Source organism: Piliocolobus tephrosceles, chromosome 1 (assembly GCF_002776525.5).
Source record: "Piliocolobus tephrosceles isolate RC106 chromosome 1, ASM277652v3, whole genome shotgun sequence".
In the NCBI taxonomy this organism is placed as follows: Eukaryota; Metazoa; Chordata; class Mammalia; order Primates; family Cercopithecidae; genus Piliocolobus; species Piliocolobus tephrosceles.
The window spans coordinates 53,088,169-53,106,565 of NC_045434.1; the positions used below are offsets into that span (position 1 = coordinate 53,088,169).

Sequence of the window (18,397 nt, forward strand, 5' to 3'; positions counted from 1 at the left end):
TTTTTTTTTGAGACGGAGTCTTGCTTTGTTGCCCAGGCTGGAGTGCAGTGGCCGGATCTCAGCTCACTGCAAGCTCCACCTCCTGGGTTCCTGCCATTCTCCTGTCTCAGCCTCCCGAGTAGCTGGGACTACAGGCGCCTGCCACCTCGCCCGGCTAGTTTTTTGTATTTTTTATTAGAAACGGGGTTTCACCGTGTTAGCTAGGATGGTCTCGATCTCCTGACCTCGTGATCCGCCCGTTTCGGCCTCCCAAAGTGCTGGGATTACAGGCTTGAGCCACCGCGCCCAGCCAATATACTTATTTTTTATATATACTTTGCTTATTGCCTGTCTTCTCCATAATAGAATGTAAGCTCTGTGAATGAAGGATCTTTGTTTGTTTCTTCACTAACGTTTTATCACAAATACTTAGGAGAGTTCTTGGTACATGTTAGGTACTCAATAAATACCTTTTTGGGTACATATTAGGCACACAATAAGTACTTTTTGAATACATTAAAAAATGAATATTGCTACTGTAGAATAAATATATGTAAATGACAAATAGGATTACCTAAGAAAGTCTAGGTAGAACCATTATGTTTGGAGGGAGTGATATTTATTTAGGCAATGTTGGGGTGTGAGGAATAGCTCCTGCCAGAGGAAACTTAATGTTTTAAGGCCCATTGGTGAAAAAAAAAAATAGTGAAGATTGAAAGAAAGTGAGTATGTTTGGAGCTTAGGAGAGTAGCGAAGGTGTGAAATGTGGGGCTAGAAAAGTCAAAAAATATCATTAATAAAAAGCCTATAAAGAAAATGACTAAGTAATTTATTTTCTAAACTAGGATACTGCAGAGTAAAAGGGGGTTCTTTTAATAATTACATCAGGACAATTATATAAACTGGAACAATCCTAAGAAACTGGAACATTCTTAAGAAAACTAGGATTGCATAATGCAAACAAGAACTTAAGAAAACTAGGATTGCATAATGGAAGCAAGAACTTATAAACCTACTTATAAGTTAAGTCACACGATAGAATTTAGACTTTTTTTCCAATGAGTAGTAGAAAGCAGGTGATTTATTTAGGAAAATATTATCAAAATTATATTTAAAATTTTTTACTCTGGTGGCTGGGTGGAGAATTGAGTGTAGGGTGGCAAGGCTGGAGAATGGAAAGAAGACAAGGTTGTTGATCCTGCAGTTCAGGGAGAGGAGGATGGAGGCACAGACAATGATGATGTTGGTGGTGGACATGGAAAAAACACTGAATGATTCTAGGGGCTATCTACTGGTCAGATTTCATAGAATTTGGTTAACTATGAGGTATGAGAAGAGTGGGTGGTGAAAAGTCAGAATTGTGACTTTACAAATCAAAGGATAATGTTGTCATCTGCTTTTTAGAAAAAAAAAAAAGGAGAAGGAGAAGGACAAAATGGTGTTGAATGAGAGTGTAGAGATCAGTTTAATTTGAAGATGCTGTGCTAGTTTTTCCTGCAATACTCAAATAGAAATAACCAGTAGACAGTTCCTTTTGCTGTAAATAGATGTTGAGTTAATGCTTTAGGTAAAGGAATAATCACTTTTTGGACAATTGAATCCATGAGAACAGACGTGACCACACAAAGAAAATGAATGTGCACAATGCAGAAAAAAAGTCATTAGAGTGTTTCAGGAAGAACATGGTCAATATTCTTGTCATATACTGTGAAGACAATCATTAGATGTAGTGACAAAGAGGAGAGTGGTGATCTTGCCTGAATAGTTTCAGTGACATGACTGCAGGTGTTAGATTGAACTGGATAGAATCATGGATATAGGACAACAATAAAATCTAAAGCCTGCCACTAAACACAACACTTTGGAGAAATTTGTCTCTGAAGTTGTTATCACAGAAGGTTCAAAATTACATGTGTATGGTGCACACGGAGATATGAAGACACACACACACAGAGAGAGAGAGAGCGAGAGAAAGGGAGAGAGAGAGACAGAGAGAGAGACAGAGAGGGAGAGACAGAGAGAGAGAGACCAGCCAGTGATTCTGAATAGAAAATGAAGTTAGGTAATGAGGATAGATTACAGAGTAAAGTCTCTGCGGAGGAACAAGAGCATGGTTCATGGAATAAATGACTGTTTCAGTATGTTAAAAAGGGCACATTTTCCTTGTGACAGATATTAAACGTTGGTAGGTTTGTAGATGGTTTGGTAGCCAAACTGTAAGGAAATTCTTATTTGCATGAAGATTTTTTTCATTTTATCTTTTTTCTTCTGTGTCATAGAAGCCAAGTTCAATGGTCAGAATGAGGTGGAGATGGAAAGAGAATTTTGAGAAAATGAAGAATATTTGAAATAACCTTTGCTGATGATAATTACAAAGAGAACCTGAAATATAAAAGTGTATGGAGCTGGCTGGGGGCGGTGGCTCATGCCTGTAATTCCAGCACTTTGGGAGGCTGAGGCAGGCGGATCACGAGGTCAGGAGATCGACACCATCCTGACTAACACAGTGAAACCCCGCCTCTATTAAAAAAAAAAATACAAAAAATTAGCCGGGAGTGGTGGCGGGCGCCTGTAGTCCCAGCTACTGGGGAGGCTGAGGCAGGAGAATGGCGTGAACCTAGGAGGCAGAGCTTGCTGTGAGCCCAGATTGCGCCACTGCACTCCAGCCTGGGCGACAGGGTGAGACTCTGTATCAAAAAACAAAAAAAAAAAGTGTATGGAGCTTATGAGAAATATAAAATGATTGTTGGTTGTGTTTTTGTAATATCTTAGATTTTTTTTTTTTTTTTTTTGGACACAGGGTCTTTCTATGTTGCCCAGGCTGTTCGCAAACTCCTGCCTCAAAAATTTTTCCATCTCAGCCTCTGGAATAGGTGGTATTATAGGCCCATGCCACCACAGTAGGCTAATATCGTACTTTTTAAAAAATTCACAACTTAGAAATGTTGTTCTGTATACCTAATCATACCTAGTTTGTAAAATGCTGCATGCTTGAAATTTGCTTTAAACTTTTAACAAAAATCAAAATGCATTTGTATCTATCATTTTTTTTTTATTTTAGGAATAAATTAATTATATTTTCAAATTCATTTATACTTACCCATGCTGGCAATTATGCTATGTACAGGTAATCTGGAAGGTCCATGATAAAATGACCTGGACACATTGCTTTTTCTTTGCTGGTCTTGGTTTTTAAATGCTGAATTTTCTTCTTTGGTAATATTAATATAAAAACATATGTCTGTAGAATTCATAATATATCGAGGACCTGGATTCAGCAAAATGTTTTTATTATCCTCCCTCCTAACACCAATCAAGCAGACGCCAAACCTTAATTAAAAAAAAAAAATAAGAGTTTGTAAGAAAATTAGTAAATGATTGTTAAGACTGAGGAAAATAAAAGTTTTAAGTCATAGCATTTTGAAGTTTGAAATGATCCTAGAAGTTCAAGATCCTCATTTTTACAGGAAAATAAACTATGTGCTTAGTGTGTTGTAAAACTAATTTAGCTGATTATGACCACTATAAATTTACATTTTAATGAAAATGAATGGAAGAACATAAGCAACATGAGTGCATGTATATACTAAGGGCAATATTATTCTGCAAATTTTTACAACAATTTTACTTTGGTCAAAAAAACATAAACAACATTTCTTACTTTGGTAAAAAAATAAAATAAAAAACTTAAAACTGTTGGCCAAAGGAAAGAAACTATCCGTGGTCACCTAAAAGAGAACCAGGGTCCCTGAATTTATTATAGTTGGTTTACTTTAAATTTTAGGAAAAAAATTATATAGTTTTAAACAGTCTAAAATAAGTATGCACTTAGTCAGAAAAAAATAGCAATCTTTAAATGTAACAGGATCCTCAAAAAATTTCTTACATATTTTTAGGGGCTTCCTGGAAGCACAAATTATCCTGAATCTTTTTATTTCAACATGCCTTAAAGTGTTACAAATTAAATCAAGTTTAAAGATATTTTTAAGCAATAAAAGCATATGTATCAATAGAATTACATTGAGAAGTAAAGTAGAATACAGAAGTGCCCTGACTTATGATAAAGTTATACCTTGATAAACCCAGCATAAGTTGAAAATATTATTAAATAAAAAATGCTTTTTATACAGGTAGCCTAACAAATATCATAGTTTTAACCTAGCCAACTTTAAAGATACTCATAACACTTACGTTGCCTACAGTTGGGCAAAATCATCTAATACCAAGCCTGTTTTACAATAAAGTGTTAAATATCTTATGTAATTCATTGAATATTCTATTGAAAGTGAAAACTAGAATGATTGTATGGATACAGGAAGTATGGTTTCTACTGAATGGCTATTGTTTTGTACCATCATGGTCAAAAAATCGTAAGTCAAAGCATCGTAAGTTGGGGGTTCCTGTACATTACAAGATAGATTAGTAGACTATATAGGTATATTGTAAATCCTCCAAAATGTGTTACATTAAAACATTTAATACAGATAATATGTCATTTTCATTATATACATACATTTTTATTTCTTAAGTAAATCCCTTTTTTTTTTTTTTTTTCCCAAAAAGGAAAAGCAAAAAACGTTCTACGTTTGAATTGGAAGGTAGTTTTATTTGTTTTTTAACTTATTTCTCAGGTCAAAACAAGGGCCACCATCAGAGATTTTTTTTTTTTTAATGTACAGTTTTTAGAAATATTAGTGTTATTTTGTTTTAGTTCCTAATCAACATCTTAAAATTCAGGTCTGTGAAGAAGATTTTCATGTGTTTGTAAATTCTTAATGGATTAAATTATTTTAAAAAACTTTAAAAGTTACTAAATGAAATATTCCTAATAAATTATAATTTACTCCTGACAGTCTTATAGAGACCATACAGGCACCAGGGTTCAAATGTTTCAACATTGGGTAATATTGTGACAAAAATTTCGGAATGCCTAAACACATGAGCACAATATGCATTCTATTTTTGAAAACGGTTTCCACATGGTATACTTGACTGATTAATATTTTAATTTTTCTCTGAGGCAGAGACATACTTTTTGTGTGCATGGAAAGAGGCATATGTAAAACTCTTTCCTTCATATTCAGCAAAAAATGTACTTTCTTCCAAAACAATGTGGTAGACTTCATTCCCAGAGCATCTACCGTACATCTTCTGCCATTGTTCTGGCGATTGCTGGCCTTCTCTGCAACACAAGCACACACACATACACACACACAAAAAGAAAACACAGTGAATGTGGTTAAAAAACAGTTGTCATAGAACTGTTTCTCAACTGTATAAGAACTGGCAAGCACAATCCAAAGAAGCAGCTGAGTAATGCTTTGAACTCTGAAGATGACATTATATGCAAGAGTTTCTACAAAAAATTTGAAATTAGTAGTGTATATATACATATATGATTGAGAAATGGCAGTTTTCTAGAAAATAGGAGCTTTTCAAGATCCAGCTAATGAAGAGCTTTACTCTCATAATGTATCAATGAGATACAGGATTTAACTTTCAGTCTCTCTTTATACATATCCTATCATGCATATCTTCTAAAATTTATTGTACAGTCTCCATAATATAGCCAAGGTCATCTTACCTATGATACCTGCATGGCTGCTGTAGGTATTTTATTTTGCTTTATACCTAAAATTACAAATGTATCTCAATTTATCAATTTGATTTTATAGAATATATACCTTTATTTTTTGTTCATATCATAGCAATAACTTTCTTCCAATTCTATAGCAGTCAAGAAAAGACAGTTTTCTGTGATAAATGTAAGGGTCTCTCCAACTAACTGAATATTTTTGTAACCACCAAATTCATGTTGGAATCCTAATCCCATTATTAAGGTATTTGGGGGTGGGGCCTTTCAGAGTCAATTAGGTCATGAGGGTAGAGCCCTCAGGAATGGAATTAGTGCATTTTAAAAAGATGCTAAAGAGCTATCTTCCCTCCATGTGAGAATACAAGTCAGCTGTTTAAAACTCAGAAGGCGGCCCTCACCAGCACTGAATCATGTTGGCACCTAGATCTTGGATTTCCAGCCTCCAGAACTGTAAGAAATGAATTTCTGTTGTTTATAAAATGCCCAAGCTGTGGTAATTTGTAATAACAGCCTGAACTGACTAAATCTCCAAAAGACATCCCACAAAAGTATTTTTACAAAAAAGATAAGTTTACTACAAAAAGTGCAATGTCTTTTGTTCTGGAACATTCTGCACTGCCCGCCTAACTCAGTGACTTTAGAAATACATTAAAAATTCAATTTATGAGAAATTTATAATGGATATATAAGTAGCTTATTTCTCATTTTATATAGTAAATTAATTTACCTTTGCTGAGTGAAGCTTATGAACTCTACAAAAAAGCACAGTTTAGAAGCAATATGATAAATATATAAAAATCAAAATAATTTCTCATACTCTCTAATAGATTCTTAATGGATCAAAAACAGATCACAAGGCATTACAGCCATGTTTAGGACTTTAAAAGCTATTTTGAGCTGAGTATTGTCTAAAGGGTTTATCAGGAAGGTAACATTTATCAATATTTTGAAATTGTCAATAAGCTTTAAAAAATATCTATATTTTCTAAGTATGCCTCATTTCTGTCTCATTCCTTCTTAAGTATGCTTAAAGAGTTAAGAGCCTGGGCCCTGGAATTTGATTGTCTAATCTGAGTCCCAACTCTATAAACTCTATAATCTTTTTTGTTTGTTTGTTTTTTGAGATGGAGTCTTGTTTTGTCATCCAGGCTGGAGAACAATGGCACGATCTCAGCTCACTGCAACTTCTCCCTCCTGGGTTCCAGCGATTCTCCTGCCTCGGCTCCTGAGTAGCTGGGATTACAGGCACCTGCCACCATGCCTGGCTAATTTTTATATTTTTTAGTAGAGATGGGGTTTCACCATGCTGGCCAGGCTGGTCTTGACCTCCTGACCTCAGGCAATCCACCCACGTGGGCCTCCCAAAGTGCTAGGATTACAGGCTTGAGCCATTGGCCCTGGCCAAACTCTACAATCTTTTGTGAGTTATTTAACTTTTCAGTGATTATCTCTTCAGTGAAAAACAGTATCAGCTTCATTGGGCTAGATAAAATGAGGTAACACAAAGAAATCATTTGGGAGATGTTGGGATCAGAGAAAACATGCAGTAAATGTAAGCTGCCAATATTACTCTGATGTTACATCTTCCTTATTGCTAAATTCCGGAGCCATTTTAAATAAACCTAGTCGACTTACTAAACAATAATGCTTTTAAAACCTGTACCCATTCTTCCATAACGTTAAGGTATTTTTGGAAATAAGAAAACAACAACATAAAACAGTTTTGATTTTTGATTGCATATGACTACATCTAGCTACTACTTCCTAAGAATGATTGTCCCTGGTGGAAAAAATGTTCCCTTTGGCAAACAAAAATAAAGTTATTTTTGTTATGTACCACATTACTATTTGGCAAGATGGTACTTGGCAAGAACAGAATCTATCTGAAAGGCTGAAAATGTATGAGATGGTGCTGGTAATTCATCAGTATTTGTTTGAGATTCAAAAGCCAGCATGAGGTCAACTAATTGTCATGCAAGGGTACTAAAAGCTATTCAAGAGAATTAGAACTCTAATTCCAGAAGCTGACAGGGGAACACAATGTGGTAACTTGGAAGGGAACAGAAAGGGATGGAATCGGACAAAGACAGTTCAGATAAATTTTCTTAAATAATTTGCTTATTGCCTTGCTATTTTATACTGGCATATTGCCCCTCAGGCAGCATCATTTTTTAGGATGTCATTTTGTTGGAATTTTTTTTCTTTATGATTTCTTCAAAACCTCTAATAGTTAACCTCGAATCTCTAAATTCATCTAATTGTCTATATACATATTTTGTTATTTTCAGCTCACGTTATTTGCTTGAGAAATGCTAGACATCAATATAACATGTAATGCTGGTGTGTATATCCAGTCTCCACTCATTAACTAATACACAAAATATTTATTGAGCACCTGTGAAATGTCAGGAAAGGCTTTAGATTAAAAGGTTAGAGCAGTTAACCAAAAAGGTAAAAATGTCTTGTCTTATAGAATCACTAGTGGCAGAAGCCCAACAATAAACAAGAAAAAGCAAATTGTGTTGTGTTTAGAGATGATAATGGTGGGGAGAAAAATAAAGCTGGAAGGGAGCTCACATTTTAGCAGGTAGAATAAAATGTAAATAGTGTGACTGTGGAAAATATGATATTTGAGTAAAAATCTTGAGGAAGGCAAGAGAGGTCTTGGAGAAGACCATTACAGGCAGAAGGAGCTACAAGCACTTCCCTGAGACAGAGTTAATGCTTGATATGGCTAAGGAAGAGCAGGGAAGCGAGTTTAGCTGGAATTCAGGGAAGGGGAGAAAATGGGTCCACAGGTAAGTAGATGGGAGGAGGGATCATGTAGGACTTTATAAATAGTTGTACTATGGCTTTGACCTTTCATTGGGGTGACTTGGCAATCATCGGAGATTTTTTAAGACTAGTACAAAAGGTCCAATTCATATTTTATAAAATCCCTTTGGTCATTGTGTTGAAAACAGACTGAAGAAGGGACAATGATCCCTTCTTCTTGCAATGATCCACCTAGATGATAATGGTTTGGATTATGTTAGATTCTGAGTATGTTCTGAAGGTAGACTTGAAAAATTTGCTAATAAAGAGAAAAATATATAACAATCTTAAATATTCTTAGCCACAAGAAATATGGATAGATAAACAAACAAATATCTATATAGATAACAGTGAAAAGAAATATGGATAAACAAACAAATAAATATCCATATAGATAAGAGTGAAAATGCAAGTCCCAGTGCTTACAAGACATCATGGGGGAATCTTAAATACAAAATGTTAGATAAAATAATAGTCTGCAGATTCAGCTTTACAGCAAACTAAGTCTTAGAAAAAGAGAGGAGATGTCAAACAGACATGGTGTATGTGAGGTTTCACAAACATTCGGAATGTTTATTTTTTTTTAAATCTGGAATGCTAGGTACATTGATGTTCATGATAATATTCTTACGCTTTTTGAGTGTCTGACATATTTTCTAATAAATAAAAAATAAAATGCATCACAAAAAGGCAAAAAAAAAAAAAACCATCATGATTGGTACTAATAATTTAAGCTTTTTGTTTGTATATTTTTCACTGCTTCCTTGCGGTGTTTTAGGGCAGCATTTGGTCTACATTATATGAGCTTCCCCTAGCCCCTACTTATTAATATTTTAGGACTAATATTTTATTTAGGCACAAAGTAATCATTTTTCCATTTCTATGATGAATGTATTGAATTTAACTTTTTTGAGCATCTACCCAGTTACTCAATGTATTGAATAATCTATCTTTTTACTCACTAATTTAAAATAACTCCTTTATCAAATACCAAATTCCTAATTATCTGTGCCTGTATTAGAAGTACATATAATTTGTAGCCTGTTACTTGATTCTTCTCTATGCATTCACTAATAGCACACTATTTCAATTACTGTAACTGTGCATTATTTTTAAGTATATAAGGTAATCCTCTCTCATTATTATCGCCCTTCAAAATTTTCCTCGCTTCTCTGATTGCTTCATTTTATCATGTAAACTTAGAATCAGCTTATCTATTTTAAAAAAGAATGTTGTGTTGGTATGATTGTTGGGATGGAATTAAAATAATAAATTTGGATAAAATTGACATCTTTATGTTAGCAACACATTATATCTTCATTTGCATGCTAATTACCCTTTATTTCTGCCACAACATCTCATCCAACACCAATGTCAGCAGAATGTAGCAGTGGAACCACTGAGCCCTGTTGTTTACCCTGTTTTCTAGAGGATTTCTGGTGACTAGAACATTTTCTAAGACATAGTAGATGTTCAAAAATATTTATTTAATGAAAGAATTGTATTGTCCTGGTAATCTATGAGATATATGTTATTACCCCCATTTTGCAGATAAAAAAACTGAGGTTCAATGGCTTTGATGATCTTGCCAGCATGGGTAGATCAAATAATAATTCATTCCAGACACTCCAGTTAAAAAGTCAGCACTTTGTTCAGGAACATCAGTTCTGAGGAACTCCAATATTCAGTGTGAATGTTGCTGCTGTTTTGTTTCCATTCTTCAGGCTACTAGGATATTAAAAGCCAAGTTTTTGTACCTTTATTAGTAACGCAGGACATTTTACATCCTGTAAGTCCAAAAATCATTCGTCTTCAGCTTACTGTTCTATCCCAATTTTCTATTTTTCTTATTCTCTTCTTATATCTGGGTAGACTTAATTCAAGATTGATTTTGAATGAGGGAGAAATAATTATATAAATAAATAGTGCATTTCCAAACTTCTTATAGCAGCAAATCCTTTAATTCTATCACCCAGGTGTGATTTGTACTCACCTATTTGTTTATTCCTTTCTCCATCATCAGTTCTTACACCTTTAAAACAGTCCTAACTCACTTCCTTGTTTCCAGTGAATGCTTTCACAAATCCTTTTATAGTAATGTAGTAAGAGCAAATTTCAAAATCTCAGATTATTTCATGTCACTCTCCCATTGAAAATGCTAAAGGGCTTCCTTCTTCCATTTGATAAAGTTAAACTTTGAAAAATTGTCATTACAAAGCCCTGCTGATCTCTTCTATGACTGTCTTTCAGGTTTCATCTATTCTGTCTGCTTTCTGCTGCGCACATCAGCCATTAGAAGTCTTTAATTCGTCCTGAACACAACACTTTCTCTTATGTCTAGGATTTTCCACAATACTTTTCTCTCTACCTCGTATGGCCTATCCATTCTTGACCCTCAGCTTAATCATTACTGCCTCAGTTTTGTTGTAGTGTACTTCTCCTTTTATAATACTGTAATATTAGATTGTGTTAATTAATTCTTAATATCTTATTTCCCTGTGAAAGAAGCTTCATGAGAAAAGGGAGCATGTATTGTTTACCACTATATACCCAAGATGCGACATCAGTTCTGACACAGAGGAAGAGCTTAATATATGTTTTGTTAAATGAACAAAGAATAATCTAACAATGTTCTTCATGCTCAATTGCTAAATGTTCTGCTTTTCTAATTAAATAATTCCTTTTGCCTTCACCAGAATAATTTTTAGGTCTAACGAATTACTTTCTCTTAATAAATGTGTTGTTAGAATTAAAAAAAAAAAAACAAAACACTGAGTTTCATAATCACTAATGGACATGAAGTGAATTTAGTATTATATCAATTTAATGTTATAATTAGATTAAAATAGCAGCAGTAAAAACACAAGAAATATTATGGACAAAAAGCATAGAATGGGAAGCTCACTGAAAATTATGAAAAACCATTTAATAAAGATTTGAGATGTGTTTACAGCAATTAAATGAACATTTAGGGGAAATAAGAGGCTTGTGTATTTACTAACTGTTAACCTTGAGGTACACTCCAACCTCTAAAATAGTATAATCTATTATCTACTTCATACTGGTGTGAGGCTGTTCTACTATATTGACTGATAATTGAATAGTAAAGAATCCTTCTCAGTAAACTTTATGCCCACATTTGTTTTCAAAATCATTGCTAGCTACAACTATTTTTAATGATCTTGGATTTAAAAAAAAAAGGAAAAAAAATAGAATATGGAGATGAAATATGATATTAAAAAAACAAATGGAGTACAGAAGAACAGTATACGTTTAATATTTGAAAGAATCCCGGCCGGGCGCGGTGACTCACACCTGTAATCCCAACACTTTTGGAGGCTGAGGCGGGTGGATCATCTGAGGTCGGGGGTTTGAGACAAGCCTGACCAACATGGCGAAACCCTGTCTCTAAGAAAAATACAAAAATAAAAAATAAAAATAAAAAAAACTAAGTGTGGTGGTGCATGCCTGTAATACCAGCTACTCCAGCCTGAGCAACAAAGGAAAGAAAAGAAAGAAAGAATCCCTTAGGTCTCTAGTCCTTCTGAATAAAGGGGCATGCTGTACAGTTCACGCACCTAATACCCAATACCAGTCATGAGAGCATTAGAAAATTTTTGATGAGACATCTTGGAAGGAAAAGAAGCTTGTGTCTATTATTCTTTACATTTTTATACCCTAAACAAATGTCTTAATGGAAAAAAAAATTAGAAGGAAAGGATATTGGAAGACAAGTTGATTGCTTGGGAAAAAGGAAAAAAGAAGTCTAGTGAAGTAAATAAATTACAAATTCCATGATTTTGTAGCCTTCAGCCATGCAATTTCAGATCTCCCATTCCTATCATGTAATAATATTTTAGGCAGATCCCATTTCTTTAAAATCATGTTGGAGCACCATTTAAATCCAACCCAGGCCTATCAAATTTGAAGCTCCAATCTTACTAGCTCAGGTTTGTTCTCCCTGGGATGTCGTTGCTCTCTAGGCTAATTCTAACTGTCATCTTTGTTCTCTATGAAGATGGTAACCACGTGATGCCTATATTATAGAGCCATGAAAATGTTTTTTGGCAAGTGAGAGTTGGGCCTCTGTATAACATCACTGGTAAGCAAGAAACTGCATTCCACTCTCTGTTATTTCCTAGCGGTACACCCTATAGACTCTAGCTTCTTGAGCTGCCTCACTTTGTGGAGTAGGCGGGGTACTAGAAAGATAGGTCAAACCTTTTTAAACTATCTGTTGTGCTTCAGGAAACTCATGCACAAGAGTGTGGGCTGCTCTACAGCAGTCTCTACTCCCTGACTTGTCATCTACCTAACTTGCCATCTCCTTCTCATTTTTCCCTCATGTTCAAATAATCTCAGGAAACTACATAAGCAGATGTCTAACTGGCAAATGAGATGTTAGCTCCTACTGCAGGCAAACATCCTATTTTCCATGAGTAAAAAGTAATTTTTTTGGACCTCACCTCACTTGGCTGGGGGTGGATGCATAACCACTGTGCTCCTCTATCTGTCACCCTCTCCGATCATCTCTTTTTATAGAAGGGTAAGAAGATTAGCAAATAAAATACTTCATTCATTTTTTGTCCTCAATTTTGGATTATAATCACCAAACCAGGGACAACATGACGGTTCCTCTCAGCATAGTAAGTATTGGTTAGAAAACACAAACCACAGAAAAGATATGTTTATTCCATTCTGTTTATTGTTTCCAAGGTAAAGATATTATTTGTTCCATTAACTTTTGGATTATGTGTAAATCAATTTGGACAATTTTTTTTTAAAAATACAAGTTGCATATTTCTCACTTACCCATGATTGCATCTTCAAGGCAAATGGTTATTTATTGGCAGAAAGAATTAACTCACATATTCGTGTCCTGTACTTCAATATAATCAACCAAGTGGAATAAGGGCTGTTAGCTAATAAGTAGCTGGATCTGCTCTTTGCAGAAATGTATTTCAACACAGACCTCTGAATGCAGTAAAAGAACCTTATATAGTTTTGTTTTTAAGAGTTTCCTCATACCAGTTTTTCCAAAGGGAGAAATAAAGGATTTAATTGAAATTTCCTGTCCCAGATACAATATATTGAAGTCCTAATATGTTGTATACTCTTTTCTTATTTCAGGATATGCCATACTACCCTGCTCAGTAAAGTAGTCCCAATTTTAATAAAATAGCACAAAATCTTATTATATTGGTGACTTTGTATGTTTTTATGAAGCTGTATGTTTTTGTGAAATTCATATTAATAGAAGTTAGAAAGTAGAATTTATTTTTTAATTTTCATATTTTCTTTATGCATATAAGAATGCCATCACACTAGAGGTAAACTAAAGAACAGCCTTGGTGTTATGAAGCACTGCCTTTAAAGTTGTAAAATGTAATCATCTGTGGGAGTGTACCTCTTTCACAGTATTATATGTGCTGTTTTAAGCACCTTTATCTACATTGTAATCCTTGGATTTAGTTTGCTGGTACATTTTGTTCTCTTTGATCCTATATAATGTAGCTAAACAGATGATACATAATTTACTTCAGATTCACCAAAATTGACACAGATTGTCATACTAGCTACTTTTATATATTTATATTTATTATCAAACTAAGTTATCTTTGCATCACCTGTAATAAAGAGCACCTTATCACAAGGCAACTTTGATATATAATTCATTCTTCACTATGTAGTAAAAGTATTTACATATATATAACTACAGAAATTTTTGCATATAGGTAACTATAGAAATATTTTGACATTTTTAGGAAAGAATTTCATTCAAGTTTGTACTTGAATAAGATTAACAAATGAGTTAAATATAAATTTCTTTATTGATACTCTATTTTGAAGAAGATAATATACTAACTCAATATATTGATTTCAAGGAGATTTTAAAGGTCTAAGTCACCAAAAGGTTTAAATATAATTAAAATTAATGCACTTTATTTAATTCCATAATCTATGGAAATAATGTCAGTTTGGTTGCAACCATTTTGTTGTTTGTATACTTCCCAGGGTGCTTTTTTGCACTCATGAATTACATTATTTCACAATTATTGCAAACTTTATTTAAAAATTAAAATATTTAAATGGTATTATCATTGTGCTTTTACTATCAATGTTAGGAATCTACAGTTTAGCCACTGTAGGTCAAATAAATAATTCTGACAAATCGTAGCCTGTGCCATTGGAAAGACAAATATAATTTATGGTACGGGGGTATGTGGGGTACACAGAAGCTTCCAAAATAGGTGAGTTTACAAAATAAACAGCTAACACATAACTTTATATTGTATGAACATTTATTCTTGTAAGTCTGCAGATAGAACTGACTGTATAGATGCAGAATATCTAGAAAGAAAAGTACTTGAGAACTCCATATAGAAGTAATAAAAAAAAATTAAGACACCTCAGTCTACTAGGAAGATGCTTATGAATTCCAGTTCTTGAATAGCGGAACTGCCCCAACATTGTAGGTCACCAAGCATCAAATTAGAAATCTGAGTTCTAAGATTAAAAGGTGCAGACACAATATAAAGCATGGTAATCAATTTTCTACCACCAGATGGAACCGGAAAGCTCTTTGCCATTTTCAGGATAAGAAAAATGGCCGTCAAAAGTGGAGAGAATAGGAAAATGCTAAATGGTTTTCAAGCATTATTGACACTGATCATAAACAATGAACACCGTTTTGAAAGGCATCTACTTCAATGAGAAATAAAAAAGAGTGCAAAAGTTAGATTTAAAAGGTTGGTTGTACATGAAATTAGCTTCAATTCACTGCCCTTAATGTTGATTTCTCCTTTAATAACTCCAAAGGGTTTTTTGAAGTGTTCATTTAATTCCCACTATCACCACACACAAAAAATACCCTAAAATTGTGTTAAGACTTTTCATCTACTTTTTAAACTGTCAGGTGAAAAAATAAATTCACTTGTAATACTGGAGTTGCATCCTCAGCTCTTTAATTCCATTATTAAATAAGTTATATCTCACTGATTTTAAACTCTTCTATTTCAGCATTAATAAAATTTTATGGCTACATTGTACTTTCCCCTGTCTTGCACAGATCACAGCCTGCTTGCTTAGTGAATATCATATGCTTCCCTTCTGTTTAAGTGCTTCAAGCCATTGAGTATTTGCTATATCTGTACCTTTACTTTAAAACATTGTAGTGAATTTTCTAGGAAAGATATATTCTATCAATATTAATACTTAGACATATAGGAACTTAGGAACCTCCTATTACTGTTATTTACATTTTATCATTTGCCCTTTTAAAAATAATTATGACTAGGACACTTTTGCTGTCTCTCCATGTTGTCATTTGACTTCTTCTCAAGTAATTAATCTTACCATAACTAAAAAGAATCTTTATTAGCAAAACAAATCCATTAGGAGAAATTTACAATACATTCCAAATACGTATAAAAACAATGTTAAATTGTATCCTGCCCTGCTACTTAGTCTCAGTAATCACCTGTTAATCAGACTACTGTCTGATTTGTGATCACAATGTATTCAAGCTTATATTCCCCAAAGTGCTAACACGGTACCTTACATAGTATGGATGCATATGATGATTATGTATAAAATGACTAAATAAATGACCAACTATAATAATGTTTTAACCCTTAATTAAATGCTATTTTCTCATTCATAGCTTAAATTTTGACCAAAAAAAAAAAAAAAAAAAAATTAAAAACACATGCTTCCAAATCCTGAGCTTACTTCAAAGAGTTTTAAGACATTTCTTAATAATATGTTACCACATTTACTACCCTATTATTGTAGGTACTACCTATTGACCTCCTCCTGTAATATATAAGAGAAAATAATGTTTTTCACAGTGAATCTCCCCAGAGTTGCTTATACAATCATATTGCTATTTTTCATTTCTATTTTTCCAGTGTTTTGGCTCTAGTGTCTACAGAGCACATTTAGTAAAGTAAATACATGAATCAGGTCGGATATAGGACAATAAGTAGTGTTCAAATTTGTGGTGAATTTGTTGTTGGATGTCTACTGAACCACAAATTCGAAGAAACAATTCAAAAGGAAAAAAAAAATGTTGACACCATGTTGGCAGCCAAATGAAACCTATCCACTGATAGAATTTATTTCATATGCAGTCTCTGATTTACTAGGTATTTTTTAACTTGCCATACTTAAAATTCTGTTTCACTAACTATAGACAGAGTCTTGATTTTCTATTTTGGAACCTGGGGATGATATTAGCTACCCTCTTCATTTCTGTATCTTCTCCTCACTTTTATTTCAAGATTTCTTTGTTAAATCATGAACATTGTTGAAGTTGTAAATATTTGTATTTTGTTTATTAGCTATAAGTCTATGACTTCAGATTTAAAGTAAAGAGCCTGTGAGCAGTGATTACATTATTATGTTGATTGCAATAGAGATCACTGTAGAGTCAAATGGAGGGCTTCAATTATATGACCTTATCTGCAGTTCCCTGAGTCATCCAGAAAGAATGTTCAAATAATTTCCCTGATTGACTGACTACTTATTGCTCTATATTATGGCATGTTTTAATTTGCTTTACCATAAACTCTTTATTTCTTGGAGTTTACCATTTTGTTTTCCAGCTGGAAGAATAAACAGATGCATTCCATTGTATATGTTGTATTTTTTTTTTTTTCTTTTAAAGTATTTTATAAAGCTCATGACACATTCAAATGGGAGACTTTCATAATAGCTTCTTCTTTATCTTAACATTTATAAACCTTTCTGCCCTAAAAATCCGTGTTGCTAGGAAGCTAATTATTATCAGAGCTTCTTTTTTTTTTTTTTTTTTTTATTATGCTTTAAGTTCTAGGGTACATGTGCATAACGTGCAGGTTTGTTACATATGTATACATGTGCCATGTTGTATATGTTGTTTTTAATTTATTCCAATCTCTTGTTGAGACTGAGGGCCTGATTTTTCTAATTTAGACCCCTTTTTAGTGGTAAATTTTAGGAATCATTGGTTCTAGCTGTGGTGTAGACATGTGGCCTGGGTTCCATCAAACAGATACAAATGTAGGCATTTGTTTTGGAATTGAGCTAAGAGAGGAAACAGGCAGGGTAGGAGGCATCCATTGTGTTGCAGTGGATGGCTAGTAGAGGTAGGATTGTTCTGGGGGCTTTTAGAGACCAAAGCTCCTTTATCTGGTTAGTTGCTTGGTGTGGTAGTGGGAATTGTTTACGCAAGTTTAACATAAAGAGTAACTTCCTTGCTTTCCCAATGACTCTGTGACTCTCCATATTCCTTTATATTTCTCTTTATACTTAAAACTAGGCAATATGTAGTCTTGTCTAAAGTTTAAAAACTCTAATCAATACTATATTTTTTCCTCTTTCCTTTTCAGAAAATTTTCTTCATCATTAGTGTTTTATAATTTGGCAATGCTAAGTATCTAAGAGTGGTTCTTTTTTACTTATTATGACTCACACTCAAGAGACCCTAACAATTTACAGGCTTGAGTCTCTCCTCTTCTCTTATAATTTCTAACTATCATTTTCTCTATCTTCTCTTGGTGGAACCGCTACCAAAGCAGATATCATCTCTTCTGGATTGATCTCCTGTGCTTCTAGTATTTTTGCTTATATATTCCAATTCTGCATTTTTATCTAAAATCCTCAATATTTCTGTGAGATTATCTTCCAAAACAAATTTTTATTTTTAATTTCAGCAATCATTCTTTTAATTTCAACAGGTCTTTCCTCTCCATTTCTGCACCACAACTGCTCTTCTGTTTGAATCTTCCTGGGAATAATAATTATCATCATTTTAAGTTCTTTTGGAATTGTGTATTTATTTGTTATGGCCCTTTTATCCCTTTAATACCGAAGAGAAAATCGGCACCTCCAGAATCATAGTCAACAGAAATTTAAGTTAAATATTTAAGTCTGTACAAAAACAAAATCGGTAAGATTTTATTCCTTTGAACAATCATCACCACCCTTTATGATACTTCAATATAGTCTTCTAAATTATTATTTGTA

The 18,397-nt window shown here is 33.6% G+C and overlaps 1 protein-coding gene across 3 annotated transcripts in view; it reads right to left on the reverse strand.

Annotated features, from left to right (window-relative positions):
• KCNT2 (potassium sodium-activated channel subfamily T member 2) overlaps window positions 1–18,397 on the reverse strand; it is a 281,008-nt gene that overhangs the window by 123,505 nt on the left and 139,106 nt on the right. For 2 of the 3 annotated variants that reach the window (XM_031934293.1, XM_031934287.1), the window contains exons 14-15: window positions 5,012–5,161; window positions 3,080–3,309 (exon numbers count right to left, since the gene is read on the reverse strand). In XM_031934293.1, coding sequence (XP_031790153.1) covers window positions 3,080–3,309; window positions 5,012–5,161 — 380 coding nt within the window. The remainder of the gene's footprint in view (window positions 1–3,079; window positions 3,310–5,011; window positions 5,162–18,397) is intronic. The other variant, XM_031934298.1, reaches the window with a different exon arrangement.